The 14,938-nt window shown below is 42.9% G+C and overlaps 1 protein-coding gene across 7 annotated transcripts in view; it reads left to right on the top strand.

Moving 5' to 3' along the window:
* Positions 1 to 14,938, top strand: part of NSD2 (nuclear receptor binding SET domain protein 2) — a 192,227-nt gene that overhangs the window by 61,378 nt on the left and 115,911 nt on the right. For all 7 annotated transcript variants that reach the window (XM_053304254.1, XM_053304249.1, XM_053304255.1 and 4 more), the window contains 2 exons: positions 6,654 to 6,820; positions 8,068 to 8,547. In XM_053304254.1, the coding sequence (XP_053160229.1) occupies positions 6,654 to 6,820; positions 8,068 to 8,547 (647 nt within the window). The remainder of the gene's footprint in view (positions 1 to 6,653; positions 6,821 to 8,067; positions 8,548 to 14,938) is intronic.

The raw sequence follows: 14,938 nt of genomic DNA on the forward strand, positions 1-14,938 counted from the left end.
GGGTGATAGCTTATGTGTCCATGGGTGTAAAAGACAGAGACCATGTCAAAGAACAACAGGTTGCTTACTTGTAATTTTGGTTCTTCTAGTGGTCATCTGTACTTTTACATGCCCTCCCGTACTCCCTGTGGGATCTCCTGAAGGCGGACTCTGTGACTGAAAAGATGAGGAGTGGTACAGGCACATATAGTGGCTGGAGGTGGGGTCCCACCAAATGCAGGAGAATTGAACTTGTTAGGTCCAGACGAGGTCTCTGCGCAGGTGCATAGCCCATTAGTGTGAAAGTACAGATTACCACTAGAAGAACCAAAGTTACAGGTAAGCAACCTGTTGTTTTTCAGAAGTTATGTAATTTCCCTGCTGGTGGACAAGGGTTTCCACCTTCCATGTGCTCCAGAGGCAGGACTACACAGATTAGTAATAGCTAAGAGCCTAGGGAGGAGTTCCTCACCCATTTCTTTTAGTTCTGCAACCACTCCTTGAGTCTTATCTCTTTTCAAGTTTGTTTTCTTCTTCTTGGATTTTCCACTTATTTCCATTCTTTAGCAGCCTCTTCCTGCCTGTTTTTCTCTCATAACTCCTACAGTAATATATTTTAAACAACAAAAAACCCTTCTTAGTTCATTTTCCATTCCACTCTTTCTCTGTTTGCCCTCCTTCACCACTGCCCTCCTTCCCAATGGCATTTGTGCACCAGAGGACCAAATATATGGTGGTCCCCAGGGCAAGAGCAAGCAGAATAGTTTTCTCCTTAAAAACAACAAGCAGTGACTACTCCGTGGCCTCTAGAAGGAGAACGGTGACTGCTCCAGTGGCCCTGCTGTTCTTCATAATCTGACCCTGGAGAGGGTAGGTCCTGCTCTACTGCTGTCAGCTGTGATTCATGCTGCTTATTTCACAGAGCGGATGGACAGTCTGTGACTTTGCAGGCACAGAGAGAGCACCAGGGGAGGGGCAAAATCACCTGCAGCAGCCAGAGCACTCTTATAGCTTGCTTTTGATGCAGCCATCTAAGTTCTCCTTGTAAAAGCACCAGTGCTCCAGCTGAGGATCAGCCCACACAACCACCAGTTTCAGAGCCAGGGATATCAGAATGGTGAGATCTTTCTTCCCAGCCCATTGATCTTACTGCCTCTATAGGACAGCCCCACCCTCCCGTTGCCACTACCAGAAACTCCTTTACCACTGCTCCCTCCTCTATAGAGGAACAGATTCCCCCAGCCTGGAAAGCCTGGTTTAAAGGCATCATTTCTCAGTTGTTCCAGAAGGGCCTTGAGTCCAACTGCTCTAAGTATAAAAATAAGAAAAAGAAGAAAGACATGTTTCTTCTTTTTCTGATTCCAGTTTGCCCTCCTAGAAAACACAAAAAGTATAAGTCTCAAACAGACATAAGAACATTTGAACACACATAAGCCATTTGAACCCACCTATCCCCACTTCTCAGAGTTGTCTGGTTACAAATCTCCAGATCCTAAGGATCCAATGTTGGAGATGCTGCTCTGTCTCCAGATTCAGCTGATGGGGATTTAATTCCCAAGGGAATTAAATTTAACTCCCAAGGGTTGCTGCCCGCTTGACAAGGACATCTGAGGGGGCCCTTCTCTGGGTGCTGACAATGAGGGAGGCCCGGCTGTCGTGCACTCGGGACAGGGCCTTCTCTGTTGCTGCCCCCAGACTCTGGAATGCTCTCCCAGTGGCCATTCGTTCCTCGGACTCCATCACGGCTCTTAGAAAGCTTTTAAAGACTTGGCTTTTTACCCAGGCTTTTACATGATCGTTTTCTACTGTGGCTTCTCTGTTTTTTTATTTGTTGTGTTTGTTGTATTGTTTTTATGCCTGTTTTTATGTTTTTATACTTTTAACATGATGTTTTTATTGTCTTTTTAGTGTATGTTTTTAACTTTTGTAAACCGCCTTGGGGTTATCTTTTTAACGAAAGGCGGTATATAAATGCAAAAATAAATAAATAAATAAAAATTCCATTCTCAGAGGACATAGATCTTGACCCGGAGGATAATGAGGAGTGTAAATGGTCAGGCGACCAATCTCCTGATGCTGTAGCCAAATCTCAAATATTGTTCATCCCAGAAGACTATGTTCCTTCTCTGTAAGGCCATTGAAGTTTCCTCTACAGATGCACCAGCAGTAATACTATTGCCAGGAGCAATGATACCACAAAAAGGTGACAGCTCACTTAAAGATCCAACAGACTATTGGATGCCCAGTCTGTTCAATAATATCCAGGGCTTCCATCCTATGGGCTGACGAGATAATAATTGTTCCACCACCTGATCTGCAAGTCTAAGATAGACCATGCTAAAGATTCAGCATGCACCGGTTTTTTAAGCTGATGCTAGTCTAGATTGTCTCAGAAGATTCTCAGCTAGAGCTGCATCTTCTAATGTGGTGGCTAGAAGCAATATCTAGATAAAACATTGATGCAGCCTATAGACCCAGCCTGGCAACGGTTCTGTATACAGATACCAAACTCTTTGGTGATGAGAGTCAAAGATATACTAGTAGAAATCTGTGATAAATGCAAAGCCCTCCCCATTGCACCCTTCAGAGAAGCAAAGCTGTAGATCCTTTCAACCCTTTCGATCTTCCAGGTCTCCTTTTTATCATCAAGACAGAGACACGAGAGGATAATGTCCATATTAGAACAAACAGTGCCCCATCTCCAAGAATCCTGGACAAACTCAAGCATGTATGACTTTTCTCAATCCATTTGGACCTCCATCCCTGCAATCCTGACTCCTTTCTCCTCCTAATGAGGAGTTGCCTATTAGATCACATCCATACCTGGAAGTAATCCAGACCTGATCTATGTGTGTTGCAAAATACCTACAAAATGGAATTTAAAACCTACCTCGTAGCAGATTTGTTCCTACACCACAATATAACTTGCCTTCCAAACGCACTAAACTGATCTGTTACAAGCCGTTTGTTGCTTGTAGCTCACAGGTGCTATAGAACCAGTTGCTCTTGACCAACAAAGGACAGGAATTTACTCTTTTGTTTACTGCTCCCCAAAAAGATGCATCCTTAAGAGCCATGCTAGACTTTAAATTCTTAAAACAAATTTGTCAAGCACAGGAGGTTGTGAATGGAATCAGTGAGGTCAGTTACAAAATCCCGACAGCATCTTGACTTCTGACATCTTTGAACCTCTGAAAGGCATATCTCCTCATCCCAGTTCATCAAGCAGGGATGTTTCACAGATCATACAAACACTTGGCTGACTACAGCTTCTTGAAAAATGAATCCAAAAGCTACCTACTCTTAACCCATCAGATCCATTATGTTGGAGTCATAGATACAACCTCAGATTGTCTAATTCTCCCTCTGGATTACATACACACCTGAATAACACTTATTCAATCCATCACATCCAGCCTGTTGGGCTCCCTCCTCTTTTTAGCACATTTCCTAGTCCTGGTGGTAGAATTTCTAGAATATGTTCTGTTGGTCAAATTCCACCTTAGTACACTGCAGTGGACCCTATTCTTCTTCAAACTCCAAGTTCCTGTCCATTGCTCCCTCTAAGACGTGCACACGCTTGCATGCTCACAGGTTTTTGGATGTCTGCTCAGTTGAATTTAGATTCCGCTCAGGTTGAATCAGGAAGGCCCCATTCTGAATGCAGGTGTGCACACACTGCCTTGATACTGCTACCCAGAACAAAACTCATTCTGCACACAGATGGGGGAAAAAATTAGATGGACCACTGTTCCTGTCCCCAGTCTCTTCTTTTAAAAAGTATACCTCAGCAAGGTGGACATGATAGTTGCGGCATTTTCCTGGCTGAGGAGACCATGGTTCTCTGATTGGATACAATTAGTGATGTCAGAGCTATGTTTCTTACTCCTCTACCCAGACCTTCTGGTGGTCCATTTCACCACCATGATCCAGCCTGGTGATGCCTTGCTGCGTGGAAACTGAAAGGAAGAACTTAAATGATCAAAGCTACTCCTCCATACTTTCTACTTTCTTGGCTTCTAGCAAGAAATCCACCAACCACATCTTTTGGTCCACCTGGAAAGGCTTCATCCAATGGTCAAGGTGCCAAAAGATTCTGATATCTTGGTGCATCCTCAAGGAGCTCTTACTGTTCTTCCAGGAAGGACTAGAAAAGGGACAGAGCCAATATCCTCAAAAGACAAGTTGCTTATTTAGCTGGCCTCCTATTTCACCCCCACTCATGCAACCTCCAGTCCCATCCTCATCTCAAGCAATTCCTGAATGTAGGAGCAGGGGAAGACTCTTTAGACAGTTCACTGATTTCTGTCTTGGGAGCCCTCACACTGTCCTATATGTTCTTCATCTGCCTCCTTTTAAGCCCATATGCTCTTTACTGCTCTGGCTACTGTAATTCAAACTAGCTTTTCTTATTGCAATTACCTCGACTGATTTCTAGCCTTATCAGTCAAAAGACAATCTCTGCATCCCCCTCCCCCCCGTCCCAGATTTGGTCAGGTTGATTCTGGATCCTTCTTTTCATCCCACAAGTACCAGCAATTTCCTACCATTCACAGAATATCATACTACTTTCTTTCTGCCCCAAGCCCCACATACAAAGGAGAAGGCATGGCACAAAGTAAGATGTGTGCAAAATACTCAAGATCTATATTAAGTGTACATCCACCTTCCATACTACAGACCTCCTATTTGTTTCATTTCTTCCTGCATCCATAGGGCAGGAAGTATCTTCACTTACACTTGTGAGATGGATCAAGACATGTATATTTTTACCTACAAGGTCCAATATCTTCAACTCCCGTTACATGTTACTGACCTCACCCACCAGATTAGCGTCTACTTCTGCTACTTTCTCCACAAGATCTGTAGGGCAGCTAATTGGAAGTCAGTCTTGACATTCACACAGCATTATAAGCCTGACACAAAGCTGCTCAGACTGTCTTTGACTGCCATGTCCTTCAGCAGATCTTTCTTCCCATAGATCCATGTGTATCCATTCATTAAGTTGACTGTGGCGTATCCCATTCTGGATGTCCTTGTCCACCAGGTGATGAAGGAGCATTGGCTACTTACCATGAAGACTTTTTCTTGCTGCTGGATTCAAGGGCATTTGGACCCACCTGTTCAGATGCCTTTATCTCCTAGGTAATGCAATGTTTCCACTTCGTGGCTCATTGTTTGGCTGGCTCATTGTTTCTTTCTCCACCCCTGTACCACTACTTTTCTAGTGGCTTCTATTCTCTTTGCTTGACTATCTCCTCCCCTGGCTTTAAAGGCATTTGCTAATCTGCATAGTCCTGACCATAGGAGGAGCACGTGGGAGGAGATAACCCATGCTTGATGCCCTTGAATCCACCAGCAAGAAGAAACTTTCACGGTAAGTAACCAATGCTTCTTTCTACTGTTACGACAAAGAACAAGACGGATGAGTACCAGCTAGCTTTATTCTAACCCACTTGAGAGAGACCCAAAAAGCATATTAAAAAATAATTTTCTGAATTTGCCTTGTTAATTTTGGGTTTTAACATAAAGCCATTATTATTTGTGGGTGGGAGTTCTTTCAACAATGTAACATAGTCTGTTTATCTTGCCCTGCCTACCTGCCCACACTGCAGGATCATCTTATAAGCCAGTGGGAGATGGACACAGCCAAAGCTGTAGAGAGAGAGAGAGAGAGAGTGTGTGTGTGTGTGTGTGTGTGTGTGTGTGTGTGTGTGTGTGTGTGTGTGTGAGAGAGAGAGAGAGAGAGAGAGAGCGCTGTGAGGTGTGTTTGTTTTGTTTTCCTTTAGCTCAACTGCTTTAATACTCCACACTCCTTTTAAAAAAAATAATTATTTGTTCAAGAGTAGCAGGTTTCTACTTGACCTCTCCATAGACCATATCACTTAATACAGCTACGAGTAATGCATTTTTCTATAGTACCATAAGGAATGGTAGTATACAGTTCCAATGTGAGAAGGCCTGACAGTTCCCTTTTACGTTATGTATTGTACAAACTGCTTGAAAAGAATGTTTTAGGTAAGCCTACATATTGGCAATCCAGGACAACGTCAAAGTCAAAGTTTAGGAACCTAGGCAGCTGCTTTACAGCAAGTTAGACCATTGGTCCTTCTAGCTCAGTATTGTCTACACAGACTGGCAGCGGCCTTTCCAAGGCAGGCGTCTCTCTGAGCCTTATTTTGGAGATGCCAGGGAGGGAACTTGGAACCTTCTGCATGCAAGCATGCGGGTGCACTTCCCAGAGTAGCCTCATCTTATATCATCATCAATAGTGATGATGATGATGATGTGGCAGAAGACCAAAATAATCCTAGTAGTAATTAGGTACAATTCCAAAACACCTTGAAGAGCACCTCAACATTATAGGGGCCACAGAAATCACCATCAGCCAATTACAAAAAGCAGCTTTACTGGGATCAGCCTATATTCTGCGACGATATCTATAATAATAACAGCAACAATATTGATAATAAAATTCAGCCATCTCAGTCAATAACAAGTCAACAAACCAGTAAATAACACCTGTCTGACTGTGTAAACAACAACCACAACAATAATAGTATGTGTATCATTCAATAAATATTGTTTTTATTTATGTAAATGTCTCTACATAAGAGAGATATAATGTTAATGTTTCTAGATGAGATAATAAGTATGCCTGCTATTTTTTTCAGGACAAAAGAAGAGTTTTCGGCAGTATCATGTACAGTTCTTTGGAGATGCCCCAGAACGAGCTTGGGTGTTTGAGAAGAGTCTTGTGCCATTCAAAGGAGAAGAGCAATTTGAGCAGTTATGTCAGGAAAGTGCAAAGCATTCCCTTACAAAAGCAGAGAAAATTAAGGTAAAAATTGTGTGCTTGATCTCAACACAGATGCTACATTATCTGCTTGGATATTCACCAGAAACAGTGCTCTGTGTGTGTGTGTGTGTGTGTGTGTGTGTGTGTGTGTGTGTGTGTGTGAGAGAGAGAGAGAGAGAGAGAGAGAGAGTGAGTGAGTGATTTATTGGTTTTTCAATGAAAATATAAGCGATGAACTATGAATTCAGTTTTAGAGCATATGAAACAGAATATAATACAGATCTAGCACAGAAATAAAATCAAACTCTTCCACCCCCACCCCCCAAACCAGAACAAAGTACCATATAAAGCTGGTATTGAGGTTAGTGCACATGTCAAAGTGTATGTTACAACATGACAGGTTACCAGGTCTAGATAGTTTTGAGCTTAACAGAAGGATTTATGGGATCTTTATCTTGTGAAACATAGTTCCAGTAGGATAACCTTCTGGAATAGAACACCCCATTAACAAGTTGTCTTGTAGCATTACATGCCATATCTTTGTGAACTAATTCCAGATGGGAATATGACCTTTTTTTGTTCCAGTGACAACAGATGGATAGCTTGATGGCTGTAGTTAGCAAGGAGAATAGCTCTCTCTGCCTTCTTGGTGAGAATTCTGGTGGAGATACTTCCAGCAGATGATAGATAGGAAGCATTGAAGTCTGAGTCTGAAGGATTGTGAAGACGTGAGAATGGACTTGCAACCAAAATGTTTGTAGAATGGGGAGGACCCCCAAACATGAAGAGAGGATCCTTTTAGACCACAACCCTTGTGACATTTTGTTGAGGAATTGGGGGAAATTGCCACCAGTCTGGTGGGGGACAAGTGCCATCTCATTAAAACTTTGAAGGCAAAGTCCTTTATGTGTAGTGAGGAGGAGGAAAGAGAGTATGATGATCAGATCAGTCGTCAGGTCTCCTCGGGAATATCCAACTGCAAAATGTTTTGAGTGTTCTGCATCTTGTTTTCTATTTTCTTATAAGTACATGGAGTGTGATCTCTTACTCTGTTATTACTTATATATCTTATATCTATTACTACTTCAACAATAACATTTTTTTCCAAATCATTCTTGCAAGCCCATCTTAAGGTTCCTTATTAACAGTATTTCCCTCTGTATGTGCATAAAAACATCCACTTGAATAAATGAAGAGGTTATGTTCTTTTTTCATTCATATTGATAAGCAATTTACCTTTTTTAAATTGTTGGTTTCGTTTAACTAGTTAATGGTGTGTTTCCCCACAGATGTTAAAACCTGTTGCAGGAAAACTACGCCCGCAGTGGGAAATGGGTGTTAAGCAAGCAAAAGATGCATTATCCTTGACAGTGGAAGAACGGAAAGCCAAATATACCTTCATTTATGTTAGGGGCAGACCTCTTCTTAATTCTCAAGTGGCAACGGAAGCAGGGCTTACTGTCAGATCTTTGGAGGAAATGGATAAACTTTACACAGATGAAGACATTTCCCAGACTTTGAGAACAAGGAAAGAATCTGATATTCCTACGAAGAGGAGGAGGAGAACAAAATTTTCTGCAACTAATGAATCTCAAGAAGGCATTGAACCTAAGAATATCAGCCCTGAAAAAGTCCTTGAAGAGAGAGAAACCAAAAGAGGTGCAGGGTCACCTATTGGTAGGAAAAAAGCTGTTGCACACACTCCACGAAACAGAAAGGGAGATGCTGTATCTCAGTTCTTGGTTTTTTGTCAGAAGCACAGAGATGAGGTTTGTGTCTTTTACATAACTTACATTATGAAGTGTGATTACCATGTAATTCTGCTCCGGTAATTGAAATCTGGTTCTTGATTGTTCTCCCTCCCTCCCCTCCCTCCCTCCCTTCCTCCCTCTCCGCCCCCCCTCTCACACACACACCTTCATCCCTTCAAAGAGCTCAGGGTGTCCTACATGGAGTTATTTCCTCCTGGTAACAGCCTTGTGAGGTTCCTTAAGCAGAGATAGATGGAGAGAGTGTGCCTTGTCCAAAGCAATCCAAGAAGTATATAATGCTTTGATTCAGCAGAATTTGAAGTCCAGTGCTCTGTTCACTGTATCACACTGGCTCCGAAGTGCCTACACCATTCAGTCTTGATCCCAAAAACTGTATGATATATGCACATGCATAAGGTTGCCCAGTGATTTGGAAGTTTTGTTTAAGTAGCCTTCACTAAAAGTGAAGCTGCTGCTAGCAATCTCATGTGGGAAAATTCATCTAGATTAGATGTGGGGAAACTGTGATCATATCTTTCAACATGTCTGTTTTTTCTCTACACAGGAAATATTATACAAATGAAACATAAATTTATTCAGGCATTCGTTGTCCTGGGCATTTCTCCCTAGATGGGTTTAGACTAGAGGCATGTCAGCTTCCGTTTCACCAACTGAAGGCAAAGCAACAAACAAGGTCCCTTCCAATTTCTGTTCTCTGCATTCAGCCTTAGAGCAGTGCCCTGTTTAGACATTCCTGCCCTGCCGTGCTGACTGAGAGCATGAAGTTGGACATATTGTGAGCATCCTGTCTGGTCACAGACAGGAGATCAAGTATCTTCATTTTTTCTAGTCCTTGAGTTCTCGTTCGTTTCTCTTTCTCTCTCTCTCTCTCTCTTTAAGAGAGGGGGATGCATCCACAGATTTTTGTGGTCCCCCAGAGTTAGGTTAGTTCAGACTCCCATCAGAATCTCTGGGTTTCCTGCTGTCTCTGCATTTTTCTCTTATTATCTTGCAGCCTGTTTGCCTTCATTTTGGCCTGCATTCTTGCTTCTCAACTTATTCCTCTGGGTTCTGATTTTTTGAGGCTTGGGATGAATATATTTTGTGCTACAGCTATGTCCTACAATTGGGAGGGCTCTCCTCTTTGGAAGAGACATCAAATTTCCTAGCCCTGCCTTCAGCCAGATGAGGACCTAACCTTTTTATTCCTGTCTGATGACCAGGAGAGGAACCTCATAGTAAGTTCAACTTCTTCATGGTCATTGTGCAATTATACCTATGGAATCTGCTCCTGTGCAGTGCCTTGTTCAGAATCTTCTATAGCTTAACCTGAAGAATGTTGGTGCAAACCATGCACCAAGGGGCCATATCTGCCCCAATTCGTAAACCGCCACATTATAAGAGAAGAAAAACCTTCCCTTGGTCAGCTATTTTACTACTGACCAAATTTGACCTTGAACCTTTCTTCTTTTTTGTTTATTCCTCCTTTCATCTTTGCCTCTTCCTGTATTTTGTCTTTGAAGTTGAATTTTTCCCTTTCTTCCTTCTCCAACCACTGATGCTTTCCCCAGCTATGGGCCTATAGCTCTGAAAAGATCTTTCAAGAAGTGCAGATTTTGCCAGACCAAGCTCTCTACCACAGACAGTCACAACTGCTACTGCCTCTGTTTAGGAAAGGAACACAGACTGGATTCCTGTATCCATTGCCAAAAGTTCACCAAGCTAGTACAATGTAATATATCACCAAGTATCTGCACCATACAAAGGAGAAAGTGCTCAAAGCACTAAGATCAAACTTCTTTTCAGTTCCATCTGCCACTTTGCTTAGGTCTTCAGACCACTCTGTAACTTCTTCCATAGTGTCACTGGGATCTGTGGATTTTGGAGCAGTAATGCTCTCCATTCCCGCTCCAGTAGCCTCTGTTTTGGTTCTGTCTGGGTTTGATAGTCCAACCCTCCATCTTAATTCCCACATTGGTCTTCACACAAATCCACAGGCCTCTTCAGAGGATAAAAAGAAACTGCCTTCTCTTAACATGAAGGAACTGCCTTCTCTTAAGCTTTCCAGTGGGGCCTCGTCCCTGCAGCCTATCCTTTATTGGTTCCAACAGTTTCTACCTCTGCTCTAGACCCCTCCAAGCCAATTCCTTGAGGGCTAGTTATTGAATTTGGTTCACATGAAAGCCATCTGCCTCCAGATTCTCCAGAGACCAAGGTTTCCTGTCACCTCATTCTGTACCTTTGGGAACACTCAAGCAGAACATAGCACCTCCTATTTCTGCACTGTGAAAAAAATTTCTTGTGATCATCACTTGAACCATCCATTGATGGTTAGACAACAGTACCTAGGCACTAATGCCACTCTCTTGTCTGGACTCCCAATCCAGATCCTTATCAGGATTCAAGACACCAAGACTTCAACAACTGGTGGCTTCAAATGAAAATGCTAGTCTCATTCCCCAGCCCTACTTCATTCTATCCACTTTCTTCCTTGCTTGCTACCAATGCACTACTGAACCAACCCCTGCTTGCATCACCACCACCATTGCACAGAATGTCCACCGTAATGCAGTCTCCCCCCCCATACCCTTCAACGAGATTTAGATAATTTTCCAATGCTCCTGTCTCAGTTCTGGCCCCACATCCTACCATTACATAGTCCGCAATGTCCTAGATTATCCCCTGTCATCTATGGCACTTAGAACTGCCCCAACATGTCTTTCACCACCTACCATCTCTGTATTGCTGACAGTTTCCACCCAGCACTGAAGATCTAAGCCTTGAACTCGGCCTCCCCTGCCCCAAGACTCTAATACTAAATCTGAGGGCCTGACCCAGTCTTTCTCCATTTTTCATACCTCCCCCCCCCCCGATCTCTGCTTCTTCACCATTAGAGCTTGTTGGGAACTCTCAGCCTGGGTCCTATAGAAGACTTCCACTTATAAACATTGGAACCTGCTCACATGGCTACAGTCTCAAACAGCAAACCATCTCCCATTAAGGATTTGGTTTTCTAGCTCATGAAAACTGTGCTCCTGTACTGCTCTCAGAACTCCTTGTAGTCACTAAATACTACTGGAATAAATCCTCATCTGTCCCACCTAGTTGCTTTTGTCTGGAAAATATGTATTGTGTCCAAATGCAAGACTGCTCTTCCATCCCTCAACATCCTTTCTTCAACTCATTGGTGGTCAAAGCCTCTTAGTCTCAAAAGAGGCAGAAATCTCTCACTGCCCCAACCAAACATGAGGGCTGAAAGGTAGACTCCATCAGTAGAAGGTTCTATTCTATAGCCACTCTTCCTCTTTTGGATCTCAAATTACCAAGACTACATGTCATGTGATCACTATTTTCTGCTGGAAAGATTTCACCCTTTTCTTTGATCACCTTTCCAATATGAGCAGGAATTGGTTAGATTTTTAAAATGAGGCCTCCTTTCTAGCTCAGCAACAGATAGACACAAACAGCCACGTGGCCAATTGGGTTTGTAAAGCTATGGCCAGCTTGATAACTTTAGTCTGCTATGCATGGTTTTGTGTTTTGAGCTTGCATAGAAAACTTCCCATTTGACAGAGAAGTGTTTTTTGGAACCAAGACTGATGGCACCATGAGGCAAGCACAGATGATAGTGGTTCCCTTTGTGACCGTGGGTTGCGCCTCTGGGGGTTATGTCTGGGTTGTTGTGTAAACTTGCTCAGGAGAGCTGCCACCTCTGCATTAGGAATAAAGTTATCTCTCACCGCAGTCTTCTGAAGGCTGCTTCGAATGATGCAATGGCACTGGGGCTGCGCATGAGCACATGTAGTGGTGCAATTCAGCTTGATTAAAGAACACATGTGAACATGTCTGCTAGTGACATCAGGGCAGGTGTATTCTTGTCGCAGCCCTGATTTTATCACATGAGTAGGGCTGCGTTCATCTGAAGTGTCCTCAAGTGATGTTCCATGGCTGTACATGTCTCTGCACAACATGCAAACCTACTTGTCTTTGTTTTAGTTCTCCAGCTTGCTTCCCAAGGCAAGCTGTGCCATTATATTTTCAAACTGTACTACTTTGGTTTTCTTGACATGTATTGCCTGAAGGAACAACGCCTTCAGAAACTTAACTGCTTCTCAACTGTTAGATCAGACCTTGCAATATTTATGTATTTTTTATTTTAATTTTTAAAAAACATTTTATATATTAAATATATTTTATATATATTTTTTATACAGCAGTGTACTGCATACTTAGATTTCTCCTCACAACAACCCTGTGAAGTAGGTTAGGCTGAGAGAGAAGTGGCCGGCCCAGAGTCACCCAGCAAGTATCATGGCTGAATGGGGATTTGAACTCGGATCTCCCCGGTCCTAGTCCAGGACTCTAAACACTACACCAGGCTGGCTCTCTTTATAGGACTGCCACACCTGCTGCAGATACCTCTAATTGGTACCAACTTGGCAATCACCAAGCTGTTGTGTGGCTTTGCCATCAAGCCTTAAATAACTTGTGATGCCATCAAACCATTTCATCTGCATTATTGCACAAAAAAAGGGATGCCTCTGATGTGCTGCCTATAGCCCCTGCAGCATTTCATGATTGGCACAAAACACACCAGCCAGGACTAGTTTTCCAAGATACTCTTTCAGTTCTGTTAGGTCAAGGAGCTTACATTGGAAGAGGCTGTCTGCTGAGTCAGACCATTGCTCCATCTAGTACAGTGATGTTTACTCTGAGCGGTGGCAGCTGTATACTGTGTCTTATTTGTTTTTTCTATTGAGTCTCTTTAGGGTCAGTGATAAAGTGGTTGTGGTGTTGTAGATCATCTTCTTCCATTCTTGCCTGTCCTGTAACCCATGATCTCTGTATCTTCAGTGGTAGTTGAGTGAGGTTCAGCACACTGTTCAGTGGCATGTAGCCCACCACTACATCTTGCTCTCTACTCCTGGAACCAAGCTCCAACCCCCTTTTTGTTAGGGTGTATCCCACCAGGAGAAGTGGGAAAAGACCACATACATAATGCTGATGGTTGATCCTCTGATGCTAGGCTTAATAAAGCTGATATATGGGTGCTGTCTGTTGTGATCCTTCTGCCTATGTTGTGGTGGTTAAAATCCCTGCTTCCGAATAATTTGCTCATTCCAAACACTAGATCTGATATTCTGGGAGGGGCTGATTTCACCTGCCAAACTCAGGAGCACAGACCTGTGCAGTGTCTAGCCAGACATTATCATCTTTCAAGGTTAATTGAGCTTGCATGGGAAAACACTACGTTTCTGAAGAGGAACAGGGTGTTCTTTCCTATCCCAATTGACTTGACATGAGGCCAGGAACTACCCAAATGGAAAGAGATTATGCATTTCTGGGGTAGTTCTCTCCCCCCCCCCCCATTGATTTACAATGGGAATGGGATAGAAACTACCCTACCATAGGGATCACATGCAGTTTGGGATGGTTTTCTACCCTGTGTCCTGTTCCAATTAATACCACATGTTTTGGATACATTTTGTACCAAAATTCAAATAATATATGACAACAAGGGCATAGCTGGGAGTAAAATGGTTTGTTTACACACATTGTTTGCAACCAGAGCTAGGAATTTACCCCATAACTCAGGATGAGAGTTAAAACAGCTTAAAATGACACTAGCAGGTTCCAGTAATGGCTTTTATGCAGCTGAGTTTGAAGATTTCCCTTGGTCAGGTGCCACTTGTTGTATGGGGACTTCAGTGGAGTCTGAAATTAGCTCTAGACTCTGATGTAGAAACTGTCTCTGATGTTACTACTTGCTTTATTGAGTCACATCCTAATCAAATCATTTGTCACTAAACTCCATCGGGAAAAGTCCAGTTTTTCCTAACTCAGACAAGACTACAAATCCTAGGAGCTCCTACACTGTTTCCCAGAACTCTGTGAGAAAAGGTCTCCTTTTAAAAATCAAGCTGCAGAACATGGCTGCTTGCTCTCTTAATGATGGGGAGTGAAAAGAGAGACTAGAACCTTTTCTTCTAACCCCTGCCAGTCCTGGTGAGTAATTTGAGTTGTGGTCATGGGTCAAAGCAAAACTTCAAAAGACTGGAGGGTTTGCTTTGGCACACTTTGGTCCCCCCCCCACCTTTGGGGCAAAGGGGGTTGTAGCAGGCCAGGTCTGAATAGGCCCCCAAAGCTTCAAACAGACCTAGACTCCTTCACTGAGACACTTTTAATATTTGCAATTACAAGGCCTGCATGGATTCCTACCAGCACTTTCTCTGGAAACATCTGTCACTGCTCCTGAATAATCCTCTGGATTATTCTATATGCTGCTCATGGCTTGATAGCATTTTATCAGACTTTTGAAATCAGGATGAGTAGCTCTGATATAGGAATTTCACCTAAATAAGCCTGTAGCAATTGATTTTCTTCTGAGGATTACTTTTCTGATGGAGTA

This window comes from Hemicordylus capensis, chromosome 3 (genome assembly GCF_027244095.1).
Source record: "Hemicordylus capensis ecotype Gifberg chromosome 3, rHemCap1.1.pri, whole genome shotgun sequence".
Taxonomy (NCBI): domain Eukaryota; kingdom Metazoa; phylum Chordata; class Lepidosauria; order Squamata; family Cordylidae; genus Hemicordylus; species Hemicordylus capensis.